General features: G+C 52.0%; 1 protein-coding gene across 8 annotated transcripts in view; it reads right to left on the bottom strand.

The window, feature by feature from the left end:
• The window catches only part of RPS6KA1 (ribosomal protein S6 kinase A1), a 57724-nt gene that overhangs the window by 23226 nt on the left and 13135 nt on the right, over positions 1-21363 (bottom strand). For 2 of the 8 annotated variants that reach the window (XM_074562836.1, XM_074562831.1), the window contains 3 exons: positions 20177-20270; positions 19969-20099; positions 11867-11911 (listed from right to left, as the gene is read on the bottom strand). In XM_074562836.1, coding sequence (XP_074418937.1) covers positions 11867-11911; positions 19969-20010 — 87 coding nt within the window. In that variant the 5' untranslated portion in view covers positions 20011-20099; positions 20177-20270. Of the gene's footprint in view, positions 1-11866; positions 11912-18417; positions 18631-19968; positions 20100-20176; positions 21247-21363 lie in introns of those variants that run through there. The other 6 variants (XR_012584207.1, XM_074562829.1, XM_074562833.1 and 3 more) reach the window with 5 other exon arrangements.

Raw genomic sequence — 21363 nt, 5'->3', positions numbered from 1 at the left:
TGGGACTGGTGGCCCTGTGCGAGACCAAAGGGATGTCTCAGCAGAGGTCTCAGCTGTTGGCCAGGAAGCACTGGATGAAGAAGACATGGCTCATGGAGAACCCTCCGGCGCACACCACTCCTGGGTGCCGGCCTCAGGAGTGGGAGCTTCACACTCCTGAACTTTTAAGGACGTTAAGTTATTTTATGCAATCTACTCCAGAGCAATAACCTCCCTGCAGGGCAGCAATCCCTGCACCGGAGGGAGCTTGAAATAAATGGGAAGCAAGAGATGCTGCAGCTTTGCAGAGGAAGCGAGTCTGTTTTTTGCTGTTGTGAAGAGCAGAGAGGCAAAGGCTGCTCTGTCTGGAGCTTTTTTTTTTTTTAAGTGGTGGTTCTCAAAAAGGGGAACAAAGAAAGCAAAGCAACCTCCCCAGCCACTGCCTGCCCTCCTGCAAAGGCCTTATTTGGGCAAGGCTGACGGTTGGTCTCATTTGCAACCAAAGAACTGGCCAGAACCCTGTACTTTTGTCTGTACTTCTTTGGTGGATCCCCCCCGCCCAGTGCTCCTGGGAGCCCCCCAGACTAAGAAATCCTGTGGGATGCTTGTCCCTGAGCAGCACCGGTCTTCCTTGAGCAGAGACACCCTTGCAAAGCGAAGGGCTTCAGCTTGTGGTACCTGCGTCGGAACGGTGCCACCAGCCAGCACAGAGGATGGACTGGACCCGTTTGGAGAGACGGGATGGGGAGTAGGGAGCTGTGCCTCGAGGCAGAGCCATTTTGACACGAGAGGAAACGCTGCCCACAGCGACGAGATGGTCGTATCAGCAGCTGCAGATTTTAACTCGCTTTGTTGCCATCCACCGACTTCCAGGAAAGCAGGGCAGGCGATGCTCACTACCCCCACAGGAAACCTGCCCTCCGACTGATGCCTCTCGAGATGCCTGCAACTGCTCCGGCACCTCTCGGGAGCTGAGAAATGTCACCCTGTACCTGTGGGACACGCACGTCCTGCACATCGGCAGGGTCACCACGTCAGCCCACTGCCGCTGCTGGGGCTTTGCTGGGAGGAGAGAGCAAGAGCTGGGTCAGAGTAAGCAGATGCTGCTGCCCCGTGTTTATCAGGAAAGGAGACGTTTCCTGGCCTGCCACTCACTACGGCTTACAAGAGAAGTTGAAAACAGAAGTCCAGCCAAGCAGAACATTCTGTGAGATCGTACCAATTTCATTCGATTGCTGAAGTTAAAAAAAAAAACAACAACAAAACAACACCTGGGAGAATTCAAGAGTTTCACTCTATCTAATTAAGCGGGCATTGCAGTATCAAGGTTGTATTCAAAGATTAAACACCAAAGCCATCTCTCGCCCGCTTACACATACCACACATGCAATTAAAGAAAAAAAAAATAGTAATTTGAAACCTCAAGCAGATTTTAAAACCTCTCTGCCCAAGAGGAGACTCTGTCCTGTTCTCCCGCACATGTTCCAACGGGTTTAATCCCAGCCCACGCTCCCTCGGCCCCACAGCTGCCCTCCCTTCCAGGTATGAAACCTTCTGGGCTCTGTTTTTCCCACTCCAGCATCATCCCCAACATCACCGACCCAGCGCCGCTGCAGGGCTGCCTGCTCAAAGTGAAGGTCCGAGCACCGTTTTATTGCATTTTATAAAGACAGGGCGACTTTTGCTTCGTACGTGCATCCCCACATCTGCAAAAAGGTCGGGGAGAAAAGACACGAGACCTCTCACTTGAGCTCCTCAGCCACTTCCAACCACGCTCGGAGCAGGAAAAGCTGCAGAAGAACTCAGTCCTGGAGGTTTTATAAAAGCAGGCAGCAGATGGAGGGAAGAGTGTGCCCATGCCCCTGTGAGACGTCAGAGAATCAGCAACAGCTTTTGCAGGAGGAGGGAGAAACAGGAGAGTGTAAATGCTTGGGGTCATGGAAAAGCTTAAAAGAAGAGGGAGATTCTTAGAGCAATGCAAGAGGATCTGCAAGGAAAGAGACGGCTTCGTTAGTCCTTTAAACTAAACTCACGCTGAACAAGGGCATTTGCTGTTTTGACAGACAAAAGCCTCGGGAGGCAGCCGGAGCCGGGGGGAGGCAGGGCCCACTGCAGGGTGGCTTTGAACATGGAAGTCTTGGACAAAGTCACTTCTACAAACACAGCTAAGGAGCAACGGAGACTTTGGCAACTGGAACTTCCCGATAAGTGGATAAGGATGGGGGCGGATTCCTGGCAGGAGCTTTGCTGCTAGAGGTTTGCAGGAAGGGCTACTGAGAGGGAACAGCGATGCGGGGGGAAACAGGCACGTTTCACCCTACACCATCTCCGAGGACTGATTTATTGGTCTTCCGAAAAACAAAACAAACGAAAAAACCGGGGAGGGAGAAGGGAAGAAACCCAGGACACGCAGTCAGACCCCTGCACAGCGAGGCACACCGCTGTCTTCCTCGGGGCAATTCCTCTCTGCTCAGACAGGCAGCCAAACGCTCAGTGTAAAATTAATTTGGTCACCCTTGGGAAGGGGTTTGCTGCCACTCCGAGCAGCGATCTTGGCTCCCCGCAATGGGGGTTACAAGCAAATCCCTAAAAAGGGAAAACTCAGAGCAAGGCAGCACGCTTTTACCCTGTTTGGTGTTTAGATGGAGCAGTTCCACCCTTTTTTGTTGGCCCCTTCTCTCACCAGCAAGTTCACTTCTCTCGTATGTCAGAAAGTGACCCCCACCACCTTCCGTGGAGGTGGACAGAGCTGTCACAGGGAGGAAATACTGTGAAATCCTGGAGGCCACAAGCAGATGCCATCACGCTCTGGCAACGGGCAGGAGAGCAGCACTAACAGGGCATGGAACTTGCCGGCAGAGCATGGTGGGACAGCGGTGACAGGTACCGGCATCTGCAGCCACAGGGCAAGGCTGTGTCACCCCCAAAGAGGCTGAGAGCCCCAGGGAACCCTGCCAGGCTGGCTGCCCGGCCACCGCTCCCCCTTGAGCACGCTCCAGCAGGTGGCACTCGGAGCATTTTTAATGTCCAAACCACGTTTCTGTTCTGAAAGAGGAGGGTGAGAGCCAAAAGGACCCACTTCATCAACACCCATTTCATAAACACCTCAGTGGGAAGATTCAGCACCCCTAAAAGAGGGGGGATCCAGGAACTGATTAAGGGATGAGATGTTTTCTCCAGCAAAGCCTGAGGCTGGAGAAGGCAGAAGGTGGCCTCACGCAGCAGAGCTGCCACGGCAAGGCAAATCCGTCTGCTTCATAACATCTTTTTTGCTCTGTTGTTACCCGACTCATTTGACCAGGAGCACCAAAGTATCTGCTTTACGCCAGAGAGGGGATGGAGAGAGCAGGGAGGCTCATGCACAGGCATCCCCCTTGCGCTCCCTGGTCTCCTCCCTTCTCCTGGCTCTCTCCAGGGGCATTCTGGCACCAGATCCTACAAAGTTTCTTTAAAAATAATAATAATAATAAAAATATCTCCACCCTTTCCAGGCACTACAAGCCACAGCTGGCCAGGATCACCTGACAATGAGCAGTTTGGGCTCAAGATACAAGCTCGGGCAAAAGATCTTCCCAAACCCCACCGAGACTTTCCGAGAGCTCTCCGATGCCAGCGCAGCCTGCCGTGGAGCTGCGGGAGAAGCACTCACAGCCGGCAGGACTTTGCTCCCAGTGAAATGAGATGCTGGAAAGGAAAACACCTTTAATTGCCAGGAGATAAGGAACTACTTAATTATGCATCTTCTACAGAACAAATTAGTCTCCATTTAGAGAGTGCAAGGGATACTGCCGCCCCTTCCCGCAGCCCTACACACATTTCCCAGCAAGGAGGAAGGGTCCGCTCTCAGCAAATTCAGCTTCGATGGTGGTAAAACCAGGATACTGCAGCCCAGGCTTTTCTAAAGAATATCACTCTTAGGAACCAGCATCAAAACACAACCCCCCCCCATCTAGGAACGACACAGGTTTGCTACTTCCAGTACAGAAGATAAAAACTCCTTATAACTGAAGGATAAAACGTAACACTGGTTTCACAACGAGAACTGAGAAGTGTTTGCTGCCCCTGGAGTTATCGTGGGATGTGGAAACTATTCTCTATCACAGGAATGCAGGAATTCCATACTCCTCCCACAGCACACATGCTGCCGGCGGTTTTCTTGTTGCAAGACACACAAAAAGCGGTCTTAGGACTCGGTAAAGCCTTTGCTTGGTATCTACCAGGTTTCCATATGTGGAATAACCCAGCTCTCTCCCACCCTCCGGGAACGACACGTGTGCGAGACACACCGAGAGAAAAGCAATCGTCACATTTCCATGGTGTCTCTGAACTTTATCAGTGCTAAAAGAAAAAAAAACCAAAACATGTCGAAAACACACCCTGAGCCGTGTGTTCCCAACGCCGTGCGTGTACAGGGTGAGCACCTACTGTAGCAAAGCACGATTTTTCATTTAACGCTTGTAAAAAATACACTGGCAGCCGCCCCCTCCGTGGCTCAGCCACGACCCAGGCACACGCCTGCCCTGCATGCCGGGGACGGGGCCGTAACGCAAAGATCACCGGCCCCCCCCTTCCCAAACATCACAGCACGGGGATTAGTCACCCTGAACACTGGGAATAACATGTTTTGTCCTGTTCCCCTTAGATATGAAAAATGCTATTTTAAGGGGCTTTCTTCCCCCCGCTCTGTCCATGCGGAGACCCTGGGGCTCCCCTCCCACGGCACAAAAGGAGTGTGACACCCCCCCCAAATGCCACCGCTGCCCCCAGCCCCGGTGAGGGTGCAGAGCCATCGCCTCCCCTGCTCTGTAAGCAGACACCACGTATTCCCAATCTGTAACCAGGCCAGCCCGCACTGTCCGGTTAAATACACCTCTCCGACGGCGAGGAAATCAATACCGCCACGTCTGAGAGTGCTTACGGGAGCACAAAAAAATTGTGTTCGCAGTCCGTTCGGTGTCCCCAGAGCCACGTCAGAAGCTTTGCTGAGACCAAGGTTTCAAGTACAAAGGAGGGATAAATGCCCTCATTTTCCGTAAGGGTGACATTTCCCGGCTGTGCATTCCAGGGCTGGCGAGAGAAGGACCCAGATTTCACGCTGCAGTTGGGAAACTCTGTTTGCCTTAGAGCATCGTTGCAATGAGATCAGCTGGAGTTCTTGGGAGGATGCCTCTGCCCTCCTTGCCATGGAGGCAGCCCCAGTGAGTGGCTTTTCCTAAAGTGAAGGAGAAATGCTCCAGGGCAGGCAGGATTCCTTACAGGATAGTTGGACTGTCATCCTCCCTGGACGGTCCCCAGCCCCGTGGCAGCCCCTGGCAGGCAGCACAGTGCAATCGAGGGCGGGGGGAAAGTTATCACAGCTTCCCGTGGAGCTAGAGAAGGAATTTACTGCTCATGTCAAAACTAGGCTTCGGCTTCCAAATAAAGCTGAGACTTGTAAAGCTGCAGGAGATTCAGGGAGACGGTTTGTATGTGGAGGGAGAGTCCTGACTTGGGATCTGAGCCAGCCATGGAGCCAGTGACCCCCCAACAAACCCAGTCAAGGGGACTCAAAGCTCCCAGATGCCAGGGTGGCATCCTCCAGAGACACAAGCCCACTCTGACCCCTTCAAAAATCAAATGGGAATAAGTTCTTCAGTTCGAGCTCTTGAGAGTCCTCTTTGGTGCCAGCTCTCTGCTGCTGTCCCTGGCACAGAGGGAGCTGCCACCACCTCGGCCGGTCTCCATCTACCTTTCCCCTGGTCAGAGAGGAGCCCGTGGCTCCTCCATCCCTCTGGGGAAGCGCCAGCAGAGCTCTGGCCTTGCCCACCCTCCTCCTGGGTCCCCAAAGAACGTGACTTCAGCAATTCCCTGCCCTCTGTTCCCAGACAGCCGGGGGAAGCCTGGCTGAGGAGGGCTGGCAGGAGGGTCCCTCAGTTTGCTGTGGGATCAAGAACTCCTTTAACTCTGATGGAGAGATAGATTACACATGTTTCCTCCAGGTACAGCACAAAGTAAAAGATTATAACTATTATTACCCCCCCCCCCCCAGTAATAGAGGCTTTCTGGAGACAGAGCTTGAGGCAGTTTCTATTAACCCAGGAGGGGGGTGGAAATGGAAGAGAAGAACCCGGAGCAGTTTTGATGGGTCGGCGTGCCGTGCGCGAGGGCTGCTAGAGCGCTGCTCGCCAGCGCTGCAGACTCTGCTGCATTCCTCATGTGCAAGTCCTGTAAACTGACCCCTCTTCAATTATTCATTAGAGTCTGCAGCTCATCAGAGACTCTGCTCCTCAAACAGGCATTTGTGGTTTTTTTTTTTTTTTTTTTTTTTTAAGAGCTCAGAAGCTTGCTGTTAACCATAGCCCAGCCTTGCCAAGGACGAAGAGCAAACACTCTGGCAGGAACCAGCCAGGCAGATGTCAGGTATTACATTAAAAACAAACCCACTTGATTACTTCAAGTGACAAGATGGAGCAGCCAGTTTAAACTAAGAGCTTTACCCCGACAGGCTGAAAAAGCCAAACGTTGAGAGAGTGGCAATAGCTGCAGCCCGGTCCCTGAGGTGCAGAGGGGAAGGTGGATTTCCAGGCAGCACCACGCCATGCTGGAGGTGTTCTGCTCCCACCAGGTTATCCCAGCTCCTGGGGGACCAGACCGGCCGGAGCACTCTTGGCCGAGCAGCTGGAAGCAACAGAAGAGGGGCATTGGGCAGAGAAGGGATGTGCTGAGGTACCTGGCTCTTCCCATGTTCGATAGCTTTCCAGTTCTTGGAGAAAACAGCAGCAGCAGCTGTGCAAACACGCCAGGCCTGTTTCAAAGCAGAGCGTTTCACTTGTTTGTTTTAAAACCTTTCATGTTAAGAGGCCGCGATTAGAGCAGTGTCCAGTAGTGATGAGGATTGCACCACTGGACGTGTCTTCTGTCAACACGGTCTGCACCCACCCTGGAGCAACGCTGGCAGCCTACGCAACGAGAGCCTTCCATCACCCGGACACTAGGTGGGCACACAGGACTTGCCCTTTGGTGGCCAGCAGGTCTCAGATGACTCTTTCTTCCTCTCCCACTGTGAAGAGAAGGCGCTTCAAGTTTCCCCTCTGCTCACCCACTCGGTGATGCAGCTCCAGAGAAGACAGGACAACTGGCAATGGATGCTCTGCCCGTCAGCGAAGCCCACAGCAAGGGGCAGAGCCCAAAGTCTGGGTGAAGGGGAGAGATGTACTGATGGAAAGCAGGGCTGTGAGCAAGCACTGATGCAGTGTGCCACAATGGAGCAGCACAAAGCCTTCCTCTCTTACAGCTCGCTGGAGGAGCACGAAGAATTCCCAGTTCATGACTAGAGGTCCGAGCAGGATTCCTCACCAGCCGTCAAGTCCAGCCTGCAGGAAAGCTGCTCCATCCATCCAGTTTGCAGGCAGGAGTGGAGAGCTGGGCTTGAGTACCTCGGCAGGTGCAGGAGGAGCGTACCAAAACCAAGAACCAGCCATAAGAAATGTTATAAATACTAGAAATAATTCTAACAGCAGGTGACTGCTATCGAACCACACCGAGGACCGGCACAGAGCTATTGCAGGTAGATGGCTACAACCCTGTTTCCTCCAACTCGTCCCAAAGAATTACACTTCAGAGCTGCAACTGCCACTGCACGTTGTCACCGCTTGAGCATTACAGCAGGGCGTTTCACCCAGAACAACACAAACTGATGTTAACGCTGGCGATGCAGGTATTTCTCTGGCCAGAAGTGTCCAGACCCAGGGTTCCTGTCTATAACTTCCCTTGCTGAAGGTGCTCCAGGGGAGGACCTTTCTGGTCAGGACACAAGGATAAATCAGTAGGAGCTGTATGGATCTGTGAAAGAGCCATGTCTTCCCCTTTGCTGCATTCCCACTAGAGTTTTTGCTGCCCAACAGGCTCAGCCTGCACAGGTGGGGCACCTCACGCCTGGTGCATGCAGCAGAGCAAAGCCCTCGCTCCGGTCTCAAAGGTCTCCTTGATGGTGCAAAGCAGAGCTGGAAGAGGTTACTCATTCACTTCCCCGGTTTTCATTGCGCACTGTGATTATCACCCAAGAACAAGCTGATCAGCACTCCCAGCCTGCGCCAGCGTTACCTCCAGAGAGAGAGTGGGTACACTCAGCACTGCAAATCCACTCCTCTGCTCTTCATTATGAAGTGATTTCGCTAATTGGTTGTTGTACTTTCATGCATAATTCCTCACACTTGGCACCTTCAGGGAGCACAAGCTCACCCCTCAGCCAAGCTGGCTGCAGAGCAGGCTGTAAAACCCCAATTATGAGAGGTTCCATTTTCCCACTGAATTCAAGCTCTCTGTTGCCGTTCCCCAGCTGAACAAGGACCAATCTTCAGCCTACCTGACAATTAAAATCTAAAGAACGTAGGACAGAACAAGGTTCAGTACCTAGGGACCAATGCTCGGCGCTGCTGATTAGCCCCTGGGGCAGAGCAGCTTTTGAGAGCAGGGCGAGACACCTCCTGTTTTGCTCCCAACCTGCACGGAGACGCAGCTGAGGTTAATCCAAGGCTGTTGCATGAGATGCTTCTCTTGGTGTCAGCCCAGGCTGAGTCAAAGGAAACAGAACAGGAATAAAGCAAGCCCTGAGCCCTGAAACGCAAAGGATGAGGATAGCAGTCCTGCTCCGTTACCATCGCTCCTGCTCCTCTACCACCAATACGAACGTGGAAGAGCAGCTCTTCTCTTCAGCAGCCCACAGACGTCGCACTGAAACCTTGCACAAGCCACGCTGCTGCTATCCGAAAGCCAACATCAAATTTAAACAGGGCCAAACGCCACCACCAAAGAGGAGAGGAAAACAAAAAAGCCATCCTCGTACCTATCTTTGCCAAAGGCTCCTGTTCAATGCAGCGTCGGATCGGCAGCTTGGTTTTAGGGATGTGGCCAGGATTGCCTGGCAGATTGCAAACTCTTACAGTAGGGACACACTGGGAACATGCAGATAAGCAAGGACTCAGGCACGAGCAATCTAGGATTGTGCTCGCTGTCAGGAGAGGGTTTGGCTTGGAATTCCTTATGCTTACAGAGCTGGAATGATGTTGGGATGGCCCTGACAGCAGACCCAGGCTCCTTTCCCTGTGACCATGCAAAGGGAGGCAGACGCTCCAAGACAGCTCTCTGCCCAACCTGTAGGATCTTGCAGGCATTTCCAAGATACTCAGATAAACACACCGAGGTACGATGCTTGCAGGGACTTGCGTATCACAATTGTTCTTGAAAGGTGGGAATCCACACAGGAATAAAAGCCACAAGAAGTTGTGAAATGCACCAGCTGTCCTTGGTAGGAAGCTGAGTTGAAGCTACAAATGCAACCAGAAAATACCAGATCACAGCCAGCCTGGCCCAAAATATCCCCTCGCTACCTCTGCAGTGACCATTTCATTGTTTTTTATGCCCAAAATCCCTAATGTGCAACAACAGCAGGTGAGATGATGACAGAGGCATTAGACTGCATCAGTCTCACGCTACCAGCTGCGAAGTTCCCAACTCTTTTGAGGAACTCTTGGATTTCCTCCTTTGCAAAGTGTCTTCGGTTATTGCCCAGGCAAATAACGATTGTACTTCTGGCAGCATCCTACTTACGGGGACAGGGGGAGGGACGGCACTTCTGCGTGGGTGTTGAGTAATCGCCACTGTCACAGCTTCGGGCTATTTTTAGAAGAGATCACAGAATTAGCCGCAAAAGGATAGCAAGTACAAACCTAGAATAAAGGTGCCTCTTCCCCTTACAGCTCTCCACACGCAGCTAGAACAGAAGGGCATGGGAGGGATCCTGAGCAACCTTCAACTTGAGAATAGCCAGCCTCAGATGTTTACTGCCGCCTACTTCTCCTTCCTCAGTCCTTGTTGTAGGTAGAGCCAGTGCCAGAAGCTGCTGCTGACATCTACCCCCAAAAAGGACAGAAAAATACATAGGTATCTTGATTCTATGAATCTATGATAATCAGCGCGCTGCCTGCTTCCCCCGTCTGCAGCACCGCAGCTGGTGCAGAGCGCCAGAGAGTTTGCCCTGAAGTTGAAGGTATGTGTTTATAGGAGGGATTTCATTTGTCTGTGCTGGTAGCAAACGTACCTTGTACAAACTTGGAAAACGCCACCGAGGTTATTTCAGGAGCACGTAGCAGGGCTTCATGTGTTCAAAAGTTACCGAAAATGGGATTGTCTGACACCGCTCACAGGCATTTTGGCCACGGCGCCTCGGAAAAGTGCAAAGCAGGACACCTGCACGCAGCACAGGGCTCTTGTGGTTTTCCTGCTGTGGGATGCGGGACAACTTGCCCGCTGCTCTGCGCCTGCTCCCCAGCTGCAGTGGGGACTTCACCTCCCTGTCCCACAGCGGGACAGACACACAGCAGCAAGGAGAACCCCGAGTGCTTTTTGGCCTCTATCGCCTCATATTTCTGTGGGGCTGCATCTACAGATGGAATCAGCCAGGGTTTGTCCCAGTGATGTCCTTCAGACAGAAAAAAAATCTTCAATTATTTTTAAAGCAACATCCTTCAGCTGCTTTTATGGGAGGGCAGTTTAGCCAAGTGTTTGAAGATGAAAGAGGCAAAGTCTCAAGTCTTAGAAGCCCAGCTGGAAACCAACCAGAAGAGACAGATTTATTTTTTTTTCCCATGCCAGAGATGCAGGCACAGTGAAGAACCGTAAAACCACTATTCTCAGGGGAGGGAAGTGCACAGTCTCATTGACCTGAGTTCATCTGACCCACGCCAGATTTCTGTGCAGGCCGCTGGAAAAGTGCCAGTCCAGCAACTGGGACAGAAATGCAGAACACGTAGGTGAGATGCAACAGCAATGCTAGAAGTCTCGCATAAGTTCCTGGCAAAGAACTACCTGAAAAGCAGCCGATTGGTTTTTAGATTTAAATTTCTTTTACTAAAAATGCGACAGTAACCAACTGGAAAAACAATACAATAAACCCCCATGGCCTTTAGCACAGATGATAATTCAGAGTGAAACTGCTACAGGGTACTCGTTGAGGGTAAGGTGCAGGACAAGCTCTTTACAACCCGTTCAGCAAGGTCTCCCAAGCCAAATCAAACACGTTGTGTCACTCTTCACGGTTATAGCATGTACGTATCAGAAAAGGAAATCCTGAAAGGATTTCAAGGTACTGATATGGCTCTTATACGCTGCACAGTGTCTTGCAGGACAGAGAAGTATGGGCACAATTAGGAAATACCCACACTAACAACATCAGCCCTCAGTCTTATACTTGGAGAGGGCTCCCATCAGGGAAATCAAGACCTTCAACGTCACGCTGCTCACGTATGGAACAGGAAGAGCTTTAGGTGTCTGAAGAAGGTCTAGCAGATTAAGACCCTTGCCCAAAACATGGAAAACAGCAGCTCAGTTCCCTCTACCATTCCCTGCCGATGTAACCGGGGACGCAGAGGGCAACCTGACAGAAGTGGCGCCTCTCCCAGCCCCACCAAGCTGAGAGAACAAACAGATACCAAGCACTCAGCAAGGGCAGCTGTGCCAAAACCATCAAATACTCTTGCATTTCTCATCCCGTCTGGCAAGATCACAACATAGAGAAAGGTGTAAACACAGCGCTGAAACACCCCAGGGACTCTCGCTTCTAGCCCTCTGCTGCGGCCTCCAGTCCATCTCCTGGGTGACGGACTGAGGAGGCCCTTTGGGAAACTTTCCAGATATATTTGGGTGACCAAAGGGACAGGAAGAAAGAGGGTTTATCTTTTCTCTTCCCCTACTCCAGCCCCTTACACTCCCACGTGCACTCATCCAGATTACAAAGCAGCAGCTTACAGGATTTAAAAATAGCCGTCCCCAACCCATTCCCCAAGTCAGCTCACACCCCCTACGCAGTTCAGAGGGATGATTTAAGGACGTAACCCCGGAGCATTTTTACCTTGGATGGAGGATTTCCGCCTTCTTCTGGAGCAACCTGCCCATTCTGCAAAGGAAGAGAACTGACATTAGCACACGCCAGGCATGGGACCGTTCCTTACACCCCCTTAGAAAGGCTGTTGGCCTTGAGAGCCCTTCGTGCAGGATAAAAGGGGAGGATGACACTTTCAGACATGGTTGGACACTCCCCATACACCGAGGGGACGCTTTCTGCCAAGGAAAAAACACTTGTCCAGAGTTTCTTGTCCAGAGAGTTTCTCCACATTTCCCCCAAATGAAATTAGGGCTGTTTTTATACCGCCCATCGCTCGTGGGGCGAAGGGCACCCCTGCACTCCTCAGGCGTGGGTCCCCGAGGCGGGGGGTACAGGACCCCCACCCTCAACAGCACGGACGGCAGGAACTGCCCGAGAGACACAGCCCCGCGGTCGCAGCATCCCACCTCCCACACCCTCGCTGAGGATACCCCCCTCCACCGCTTCTCCGGGACGGCCGGGAGGAGCAAGGAGGGGAGATCAGGTGAAGTCGGGAAAGCAGCGCTAGAGTGCAACTGACAGCCATTTTGCCATGACTTTGGCTTTAATACAAACATTTATCAGTTATTTATTACCCTATCGCAGCTGATAGGGCCGCAGGAAATCCGCACCACTCGCTTGGCTCTAGGCCTGAAAGTCCAGCTCCTGCTGCTGGAGCCACGCACAAAGTCACAGCCGGTGACCTGAACCGCCTGGAGTGGCATCGAGCCGGTCACACTCGGCGCTGGCCCAAAGGCGTATCAGGTTCAGCACAGCACCGTGCCTGGAGAAGCCAGCGGGAGCAGATTTGGGTAGGATTTACTCAGACAGAGACACTCAGAGCAGGATAAGCATGTACAAAAAGTTTTCTGCAGACTACGCTAAAAAACAAGGGCAGGAAGATTTTGCTGTGACATCTATTTGCACTACAGTCTCGGGCTCCAAAAATTCGTGGAAGTCCTCTCTTCCCTTGAAAGAACAAGGCAAATGTATACACTTCTCTTTCAATGTTACAGTCCAAGAGAAAAGGTGTGCAACTGTATTTCAACCTCAGATTCTTAGTGAATGGGTTTTAGAGCCTTTCAGGAATCGAACAGAAACAAAGCCAGCTCCTTCCCTGGAGAAGCAAGAGGACACGAACCTGACATCCATTTTAGGACTACACTATCCCCTTCTCCCCCTTGGGCCGCATTTAACTCACTTCCTTTTAATACAAAGCAAAACTTGCAGTTGTTGATCTTGAGAGCTTTGGGGCCACCAAGAAAACCTCCCTCTAACGCTGCGCTCACTTTCTACAACATTCAGTGGGTGCTTCCAGCTTCACACTCTTCTGCTTTATAGGAGGTCATCGCTGCCGTTTTCAACCTGCTTGGGTACCTGCTTGCTCACAAGAACAGGTGTAACACTAAAGAACTGAATTTAAGCACAAGTTTAGTTTTCAGATACTTCAAATCCACAGACAATAGTCCAGAGTCTCCAGATATCTTCATAGATAGCACCTCACAGAACAGCTTGGTCCTACCACAGCGTGGAGTACCACCACATCAGCTGGGGAGCAGACCACCAGCCGCTTGGCCCTGCAATATTTACATTTATACGGATCCACTCTGAGCTCCGTAACTCACCTTAGCACCGACTTAACCTAGGTTACGTTCCTAAGTATTTTCCAGCCGATGACTGAAAAAAGCAACAGCACTGCCACGCAAGCCAAGTTCTTCCAGAAGAACGTTGCTCTGATGTTTACACGGAGCTCTTGGTGCCATTAGCACAAATAGCTAAGAAGTGAAGTAAGATTTTGTGTTTATGTGTAGCCTCCCCAAAGAGAGGGGAAGACACCGTGCTCAAGATAACCAGGCTTGGAAACACACTTATGTTTACTGGCTCTGCTGTCACTGATCAACAAATCATAGCTCGCTGCTAATCCAAACCATAGCTCGGGGAGGGCTGTTTATGTCTAAAACAGCTTAAGAAGTGGAATTTCCGTGTCGGACAGAGGGAAGTAGTGCCTGGCTCATGGTCTGGAGAACAGATCTATAAGACACGCATCAGGAGAGAGGCGAGTTGATGCATGGGACAAGGTCTTTTATTCCCTTGGGAAGACCAGCACGTGGCAAGCAAGCACAGGGTCTGTCCAACACTTTGCCTTCAAGGATAAGCTAGGAGACGCGGGTGCTACCTCCGGACCTTTTGAGTGCTGCATTTCATCAGCTCCCTACCCTGAGGAACGCTTGTCCTATACCCTGCTGTTGAAAGAAATCCATCCTACATGGGGATGGAAGGGATGTGGAAAGAAACAGAGCAGCATCCATCCCTGGGAGATCTCCTGGGCATGTAGGTCCATGGGATGAAGCTCCTGAGAAACAGTCACTTTTCTCAAGCTGACATAAGGCAGATGTGTAAGGAGAGAATCGCAGTATTTAGAGCCAAGTGCTTTCCTTCCTACCCCAGAGCAAAACCAGTCCTTATTGCCTCATATGGAATTCAAGAGCCATTTGTAAGCATCCAAGATGGAAACGCACTCAGTTACAGACTCATCACCTCCCAAGATAAAATACAGCCATTCACCACGTCGTAAGAAGAGCTGAAATAGTTTGTGGGTCTCTTGGTTTGACGTTTGTCCCTTTAAAATGCTTTATTTCTGCACTCCCCCTGCATACCACGCGCAGCGCGTTAGCGAGTGCCTCCGTGCCAGATACCCCCTCACAGCACATTGTTCTCAGGGCTGGAAAGGAGCCTCGTGAACATCCTACTCTGAAAGCCCCCCCGAAGATCTCCCAGCAGGCAGTAACCAGGCAGGAGGGAGGCACAGCTCCTTCCCTTGGGTGCCCAGGGCAGTAAGGAGATGATCTGATAGTGACAGAGCAGGGCTTGGGCTACCAAGAAGGCAGTAGCACGAGCCTCACCGGGGCCAGCAGCCTGTCCCTGCAACTTTCCATCCATCCCTGCTCTGGGGTGAGCGTAAAGGGGGATTACAGAGCTAATCTGACGGGCACATGGAGCGGCAGCCTGGCAGCGAGGGCACCTCTGGGCGAGCGACAGCTAAAACTGCCCGAGAGGTAACGCAAAAGCCCTTCTGCACACACGCCGCTCTAATAAGTTTTCTTAATAGCACGCAGAAAAGTATACTGGAAAACCAAGTGCATTCGGTTACACAACTGCTAGCCTGGCTGAACTTGGGAGATATTTATCTTAGGACATCTTGCATTTTAAATCCTTTTAATTCCACATAATCCGCAGCACAGGGAGCAATTTACAGAACAGGCCAGTGCTGCTCTGATCTGAAAGCAGGATAAGTGGCACCCCTGGCAGGACCGTGAGAGAGCGTGTCCACTCCTGCTGCCATCAAGGGCTGCGCTCTATAGTTAGCACCATCAGCACAAGTCATCCCAGATTATCAACAGCTCTGCTTTGAAAAGCAGCCTCCTGTTATTTCTGGACCTCTAGGTTTTGACTAGTCACTTTTGAGGTGCCCATACACAATACAACAAGGGTACCAGGTACCCAGAGATGCTCTTTCACCCAACTTTGATGAACCGTGAAGCATTCAAGCAGGTATGAGTGGGGGAAGAAAAAACCCTTCACCCCAGAGCTTCTGCCAGTTTGACACAAGAATAAGCCATTTTATTATTACGTGGAATTTATGGATCTTGCCTATTGCAATTCAGAGAAAGGAAACGATTCTGCAAAAATAAAGATCTCCAAAAGAACTCACGTAGCCTAAACAGACCGAGGAGTCTATGCACAAGGCATATCGGAGACGACAGTCGCTCGGCTTCCTCCTCTATCTTTTGATCATTGTTTTATGCATTGTTCAGCTAAGATGCTTGAAAAGGATAGTTATTCATGAATAGCTCCTGCTCAATAAAGGATGATACACATATACAGGGAAAAATAATTAGCTTGAAGTGGTTGGGTTTGGCGTAATCCCACGTCAGTTGTGTTGCTGTGTGTTTGTGTAACAAGACAAGAGTTTAAAGAAAAGCATAGCCCCGATGACAGCATCCATCGCTATGGTGATGAAGTCATTCAACTCCACTCTCTATCGCTTGTACTCTGCCCCAGCCAGGTTTTTCTACTACGTAAGCAATATTCTGAATAACATAAGCAGCAGAGAGAACAGGGGGAAAGAGGAAAAAAAGGAAAAAGTATTACGAAGCCAGCTCAGTCCCCAGGACAGAGGGACTTCTCTCCTGCAAGGGATCAATTCAAGCTCCCACTGCCACCCACTCCCATGCGTTTTCCCGGCACAGCTCCAGGCTGAGCTCCAGTGGGCCGGGACACGGGGGACCTGCCAGGACCCGACCCCAGCAGCAGACAACCAACACTCCTGGAACGCAGTGGAAAAACCCCAAATCTCTTAACAATAGGACTGATGCCTGCACCAGCGCGGTGACAGCACCTCTGCTCCATGACTCAGAAAGCAAAGGTTGGAGGAAGCCAGTTTCTAACCTGGATGGCAGCGATCCCAGGGCAATTTACGTAACTGGCGTTCCAGAAAAGTCTCCTCAGTTTCTCAGTGGTGCCACCTTGCCCAGGAGTGGTGAAAACTTTCCCTTTGGGCCCCTGCCCTTGGTGATTTTAACCTCAAGGTGCAAAACTCCCCCCCGAGCCCAGGTCCCCCTCCACTGTTCGCAGACACGCTGCTGGCTCTAAGGGAACCCTCTGAAGTCTGGCCCAGGTGATGGCAGCCCAGTTTAGAGGTGAAGAACAACCGTATTGGAGTCAACTGCATGTACCTGCTCGCCTTAACACACAGGGAGGTAAATAGCCAACGTCCCACTTGTGATCCCGAGATGTAAAAAGACAGCTCTGCAGAAATACCACCTGCACGCGGCTCCAGACCCTGACCTAGAGCTCTGGCCAAGGTGAGATGGGGGAAGGGGACAGCTCGAAGCTGAAGCCGTAGGCAGGCCCTCCAGTTTCAGTTTACAGTTAACACACCCGTTACTAATGCAATGGGGAAAACAGTCCTCGTTGCTGCCATGATCTTCACAGCTGAAAAACAGACCGGACTCCCCCGGCCGTTTCCTCTCAGGAGAGATCCCCTGATGCTGACACAGCGCCTGCCTGGCACCTGTGAGACCTGGGATTAAGGAGTAAACGAATCTCGCCCATGGCACTCACCACCCTGGGCACCGGCATTAGTTTCCTCCCATTATGAGCCTACTTGTGTTTTCACCTTTTCAGGCTATCTTCCTACTTAAAAGGGAGAAACCACAAATAAAAAGCCCCGTCTCCCAGCAGTAACCTACACCCCAGCTCTGGGCGCATGATGTGGTTTCAGGAATCACGATCAAGTCGCCGCAGGACTTCCCTCCTCTCCCACCTGGGAGCACAAGCCCATCCTCATGGCTCAAGCGATGCTGCAGAGCAGACGCTCTCAGCCCACTGCAGGGTCTCCCCACACCTTTGCAGCCCCAGCAGGGGCAGTCCCTCGGCACAGCACCCACCCGCACAGGGGGGTCTCTAGGAGAAGCCCTGCCATACGGAGCCGATGAAAATTAAGTAACCTCACCTCCGATCGCCAGCAGCAGCGGTGAAACGCTGCCTCCACTCAAAGCAGAGCTCTCTTAAGAGGCAATTTTAAACAGGAACGAGCAAAAACCATTCTATGATTCTAAATCAGACCAATTCACCATCGTGACATCTGACATCCGTAAGAGTGACAGAAGAGCGCGACAACACAGAATCCAGCCAAAATGATGGGAATGCACCAAGGTCTGCGCAGACACCTGGGATAAACCCCCCCACCATCCCACTGGTTTCTCCAGGAAAGCTGCTAGTTCCAATTCGGATGAGAAGATGTTTAACTAAAGAGTGCCAGAACACAGTGCCTCAGCTGGCTGCTCTGCGACGGGTGAAAACTGCTACGAGCTGTCCCTTTCTTCTGAAATGGCTGTGATGTGAGCCTGCAGATGGGGACAGATGCTGTGCACCGTCCTCCACATCTGGCTCAGAGGTTTTTATTAGAAGGAAAAGAGCAAAGCAGGAGGGAAGAGCGGATACCCAGCAAAGTGACACAGGACCGTGACCAGAGTTTGAAACACAGGCCCGGCGAGAGCAGATGGGGAGGCAGACAGCGAGGAAGCCTGGTGGAGAAATACCCAAAATCTGAGATATTTATTCCCTGAGCCTTCAGCGGGGACAGTTTTCCTCTCTATCTGGGAGGAGATTTAGGAGCACGCTGCTCACGCTCCCCGAATAATCAAAGCCCGGAGGGGCAGCAGCGGAGCCAAGCAGCCCCCGCTGCCCCAGCCCCGCCGTGCACACCCCGACCCCCGGCGCAACCGGCGGCAGCCGCCCCCCCCCCCCCGCCTCCGGCCGGCTGCGACCCCCCCCCGTGCCGCCAAACCCCCCTTTCCTCCCCGGGGAAGCACAGGGGACGGCGGGGGGGGCGACCGCAGCCGGGAGGGTCCCGCCGGACCGGGAGCTCCTTTGTTCGGCGGAGACCCCCGGGGCGGGGGTAGGGGGGGGAGCGCGGCAGGGCCGGGGGAGGGGGGGGGCTCCGCGCCACCGGGAAGGGCCGTTGCCCCGCTCACCTCCGTGTCCAGATGCACCAGCTCCATGTTGGGCCAGGGTTCGGCCAGCTGGGCGAGCGGCATGCTGCCGGTGGGGGGGAGCGGCGGCGGCGCGGGGGGGGTTTGCCCCGCGGGGCTCGGAGCTGCTCGGGAACGGCGGCCCGGCGCTGGGCACCGGTTACCCGGGCCGGGCCGGGAGCGGCGGGGCGGGGCGGAGCGGGGCGGCTCCGCCCGCCGCAGGGACGGGGGGGCCCGGGGGAAGCCGGGGCGGTGCTGGAGGAGGGGGGGATACCTCCAGCCAACAGCCATCCCCCCCCCCCCCCCCCCCGCGGCGGGCTGGGGAAGGGACAAAGATGAGGAGCCGCGCATGGATGGCACATGGGAGCGGCGAGGGTGGCGAGGGGTGACCCGATCCCCACCAGCCTCACCGTTCCCCGGTCAATTTGGGATGAAAACGGAGCTTAAAACTGCGGGGAGGGTCCCGCTCGCTCCTCGCAAGGTGAGGGGGGCACTCACTGCCTGCCCATGTCTAGCAAGGGAATGCTCAAGGCACCAAGAACACCTGAACACCAAATATCTACTGAAAAATACACAGCGCCGAGGGTCCCCCGCTGTTCTGTGCCCTGGAAAGATTATTTTTTCTCCTCTAGGAGCGTCCAGCTGGGTCTCTGTACGCACAATGGTGCACAGCATCAGCAGAAGAAGAGGTGGCGAGGATAAACTCAGTGACACAATTCAGATCGCTGCTTAAAGCAGGAAACTGCTCTGGGAAATCCGGATTCCAAGTTTGAGATGCGCAATGAGTCACCGCTCACCGCCGCCTGCAGTGTCCCCCCCCTCCCACGTTCCCTACAACAAAACATGGGTAAAACACACATCCACCTCTCTGTGGTGCTTGGAGATACTCAGAGTAAAGGTACCTTAAGCACAAGCGTTCATAAGTCATGGCTGTTCTCACCTGCTAGGTTTCTCAAATAGGAAAAAGTTTTCTTCTACTCACATTTCGCCAAACCCCAAAGCACCATGTTTCATTATAAAATTGTTTAAAAAAAATGAAATATCTTTTTAAAAGGGTGCATTGCTAAGGGTTGACTTCATCAAGGTGTGGCTGGAAATATTTAATGAGCGTAAGTGAAAGCACATACAGCTGGGGTTTTGCATTCTGAGGGCAGCGGTCCCAGGAAGCTGGGGCTGTACAGTCCTTAACCTGTTCAGGGAGCACCGCGAACTCTGAAAAAAACGAATTAAGACACAGCCCAGGGCTTAGAAAAATTCCAGTTAATCTTCACAGCCCTTGAAACTAATCTGTAAATCATCACCAGGACCTGCTTGCAATTTAAGGCTAGAGCCGTCATCTTTTTCGCACATGGGGGAATCGAGTGTAGAAAATTCCCACGGTGACAGTACATGTTTGAGCCAAGGCTGGGAACTGCCGTCTCCTGGTCCTGTGCTCGCAGCCCCCCTCTGTGCCATAAGTGTTGGAGCCTCAGATGAAGGCATTAAATAACACAAATCCACCCGACTGGTACTAAGTGAGGTCCTGTTATAGCCAATTAAACTCATGTCACTTACGGTTGGAGCAAGCTGAAGCAGATCTTGTGGTGAGTTATTCATTCAGCTCCAAAGCTGTCCATAATTTCCCCTTATTGCCTGGTACACGGCGTGCCGTCTGGTTACAGCCGTCCTCCAGCTGCTGCAACCTGCTTTAAATGGCATCAGTAACACAATGATGTCAATACCGGCATCCCATTTACCTTCTCCATTTGTTTACAAAACCCACCTCCCTTTCCTGCTGCTCCATGTGCACATCAGACATGTCCGGGGTCAGAAAGCAGAGGGAAGGCGAGTGTAGGACAGTGTTCTCTGCATCCTTTCTGGAAGGAGGAAAAAAAATGAGACACTGCTCCATGACCTGCTGTGCTTTAATGCCAGACCCCATGAATTTGACCTTTGGATGTCACATCCCGGTGCACTTGGTGCTTCCCACCTGGGTGACAAGCCCACAGGAGGTATTTAAGCCATAATGCCATGCATTTCCCATCAGACGACCCACCGAATCCCTCCCAACTTCCAAGGAGGGTTCTCCATGGAAGTCAGGTAGGATCAGGTGCTGAGCAGTTATCTGCAGAAGCTGAGGGGGTAATCCCAGCCCAGCTGGTCAATATTAACTCCTGGGAAATTTCTCACTCCAAGGTCACGATTGTTATTATAAACAGTAAAAAAAAAAAAATAATGTTCAAAATAAAATAAATGGCTTTTGAAGTGTTGAACAGTTACAGGGTACAGTAACCAGTAGAAAAGCAAGCCTTCGTTTTCAAGGTCATGGTGAAAAGTTAATGGGCAATATCCAGAGGAGCCAAGGCCTATTGCAATTCGGAGAGAGAAGGGAGACAGGAACCCGCTGCTGCTTCCCTCCCCTGGTAGGTCTATTGAGATGCAGAAAGTCCATCATATTTCACAGCAGAAAGACAGGCAGTCTGACCGTCAACTTGACAAAAGACAGGAATCACAAAGCTTTATGGAGCAATGACTTCTTTAGGCTGGAAGAAAAAGATGGCTCTAAACCCATGGGTACCACTGCACCTAAATAAAACTACCAAATTATCCTGCCCAGTTCTTTTAATAAAACAGCAAATTAAAGATGGGGAGACTACGAACGATTTGTGCATGATTATTCCCTCCATCTCTGCAGCTACTTTTGTTAAAGGCTAGGAGAGGATTTTGCTGAGGTAGCTCTACAGCATCCTCAAAATTATACTAACACCCCCCCCCAAAAAGGCTAGGTAATACCACAGCAATTCAGCAGCAGTGCTGGGCAGACAAGCTAAGGTCTCTCAACCCCCACCTGCAGGACTCAAAGAGAAGCAATCTATCTGCTGATGGAAGCTACCTGTTATCAGCCTGACCTTCTCCCGATTCCCACACCAGATAATGCTGAATCGTAGTTGATGAACAGAACATGAAACG

The sequence above is a fragment of the Larus michahellis genome, chromosome 19, assembly GCF_964199755.1.
Source record: "Larus michahellis chromosome 19, bLarMic1.1, whole genome shotgun sequence".
Lineage (NCBI taxonomy): Eukaryota > Metazoa > Chordata > Aves > Charadriiformes > Laridae > Larus > Larus michahellis.
The sequence above is the reverse complement of the archived record's forward strand: the minus strand, read 5'-3'. Positions and strand labels throughout refer to the sequence as shown.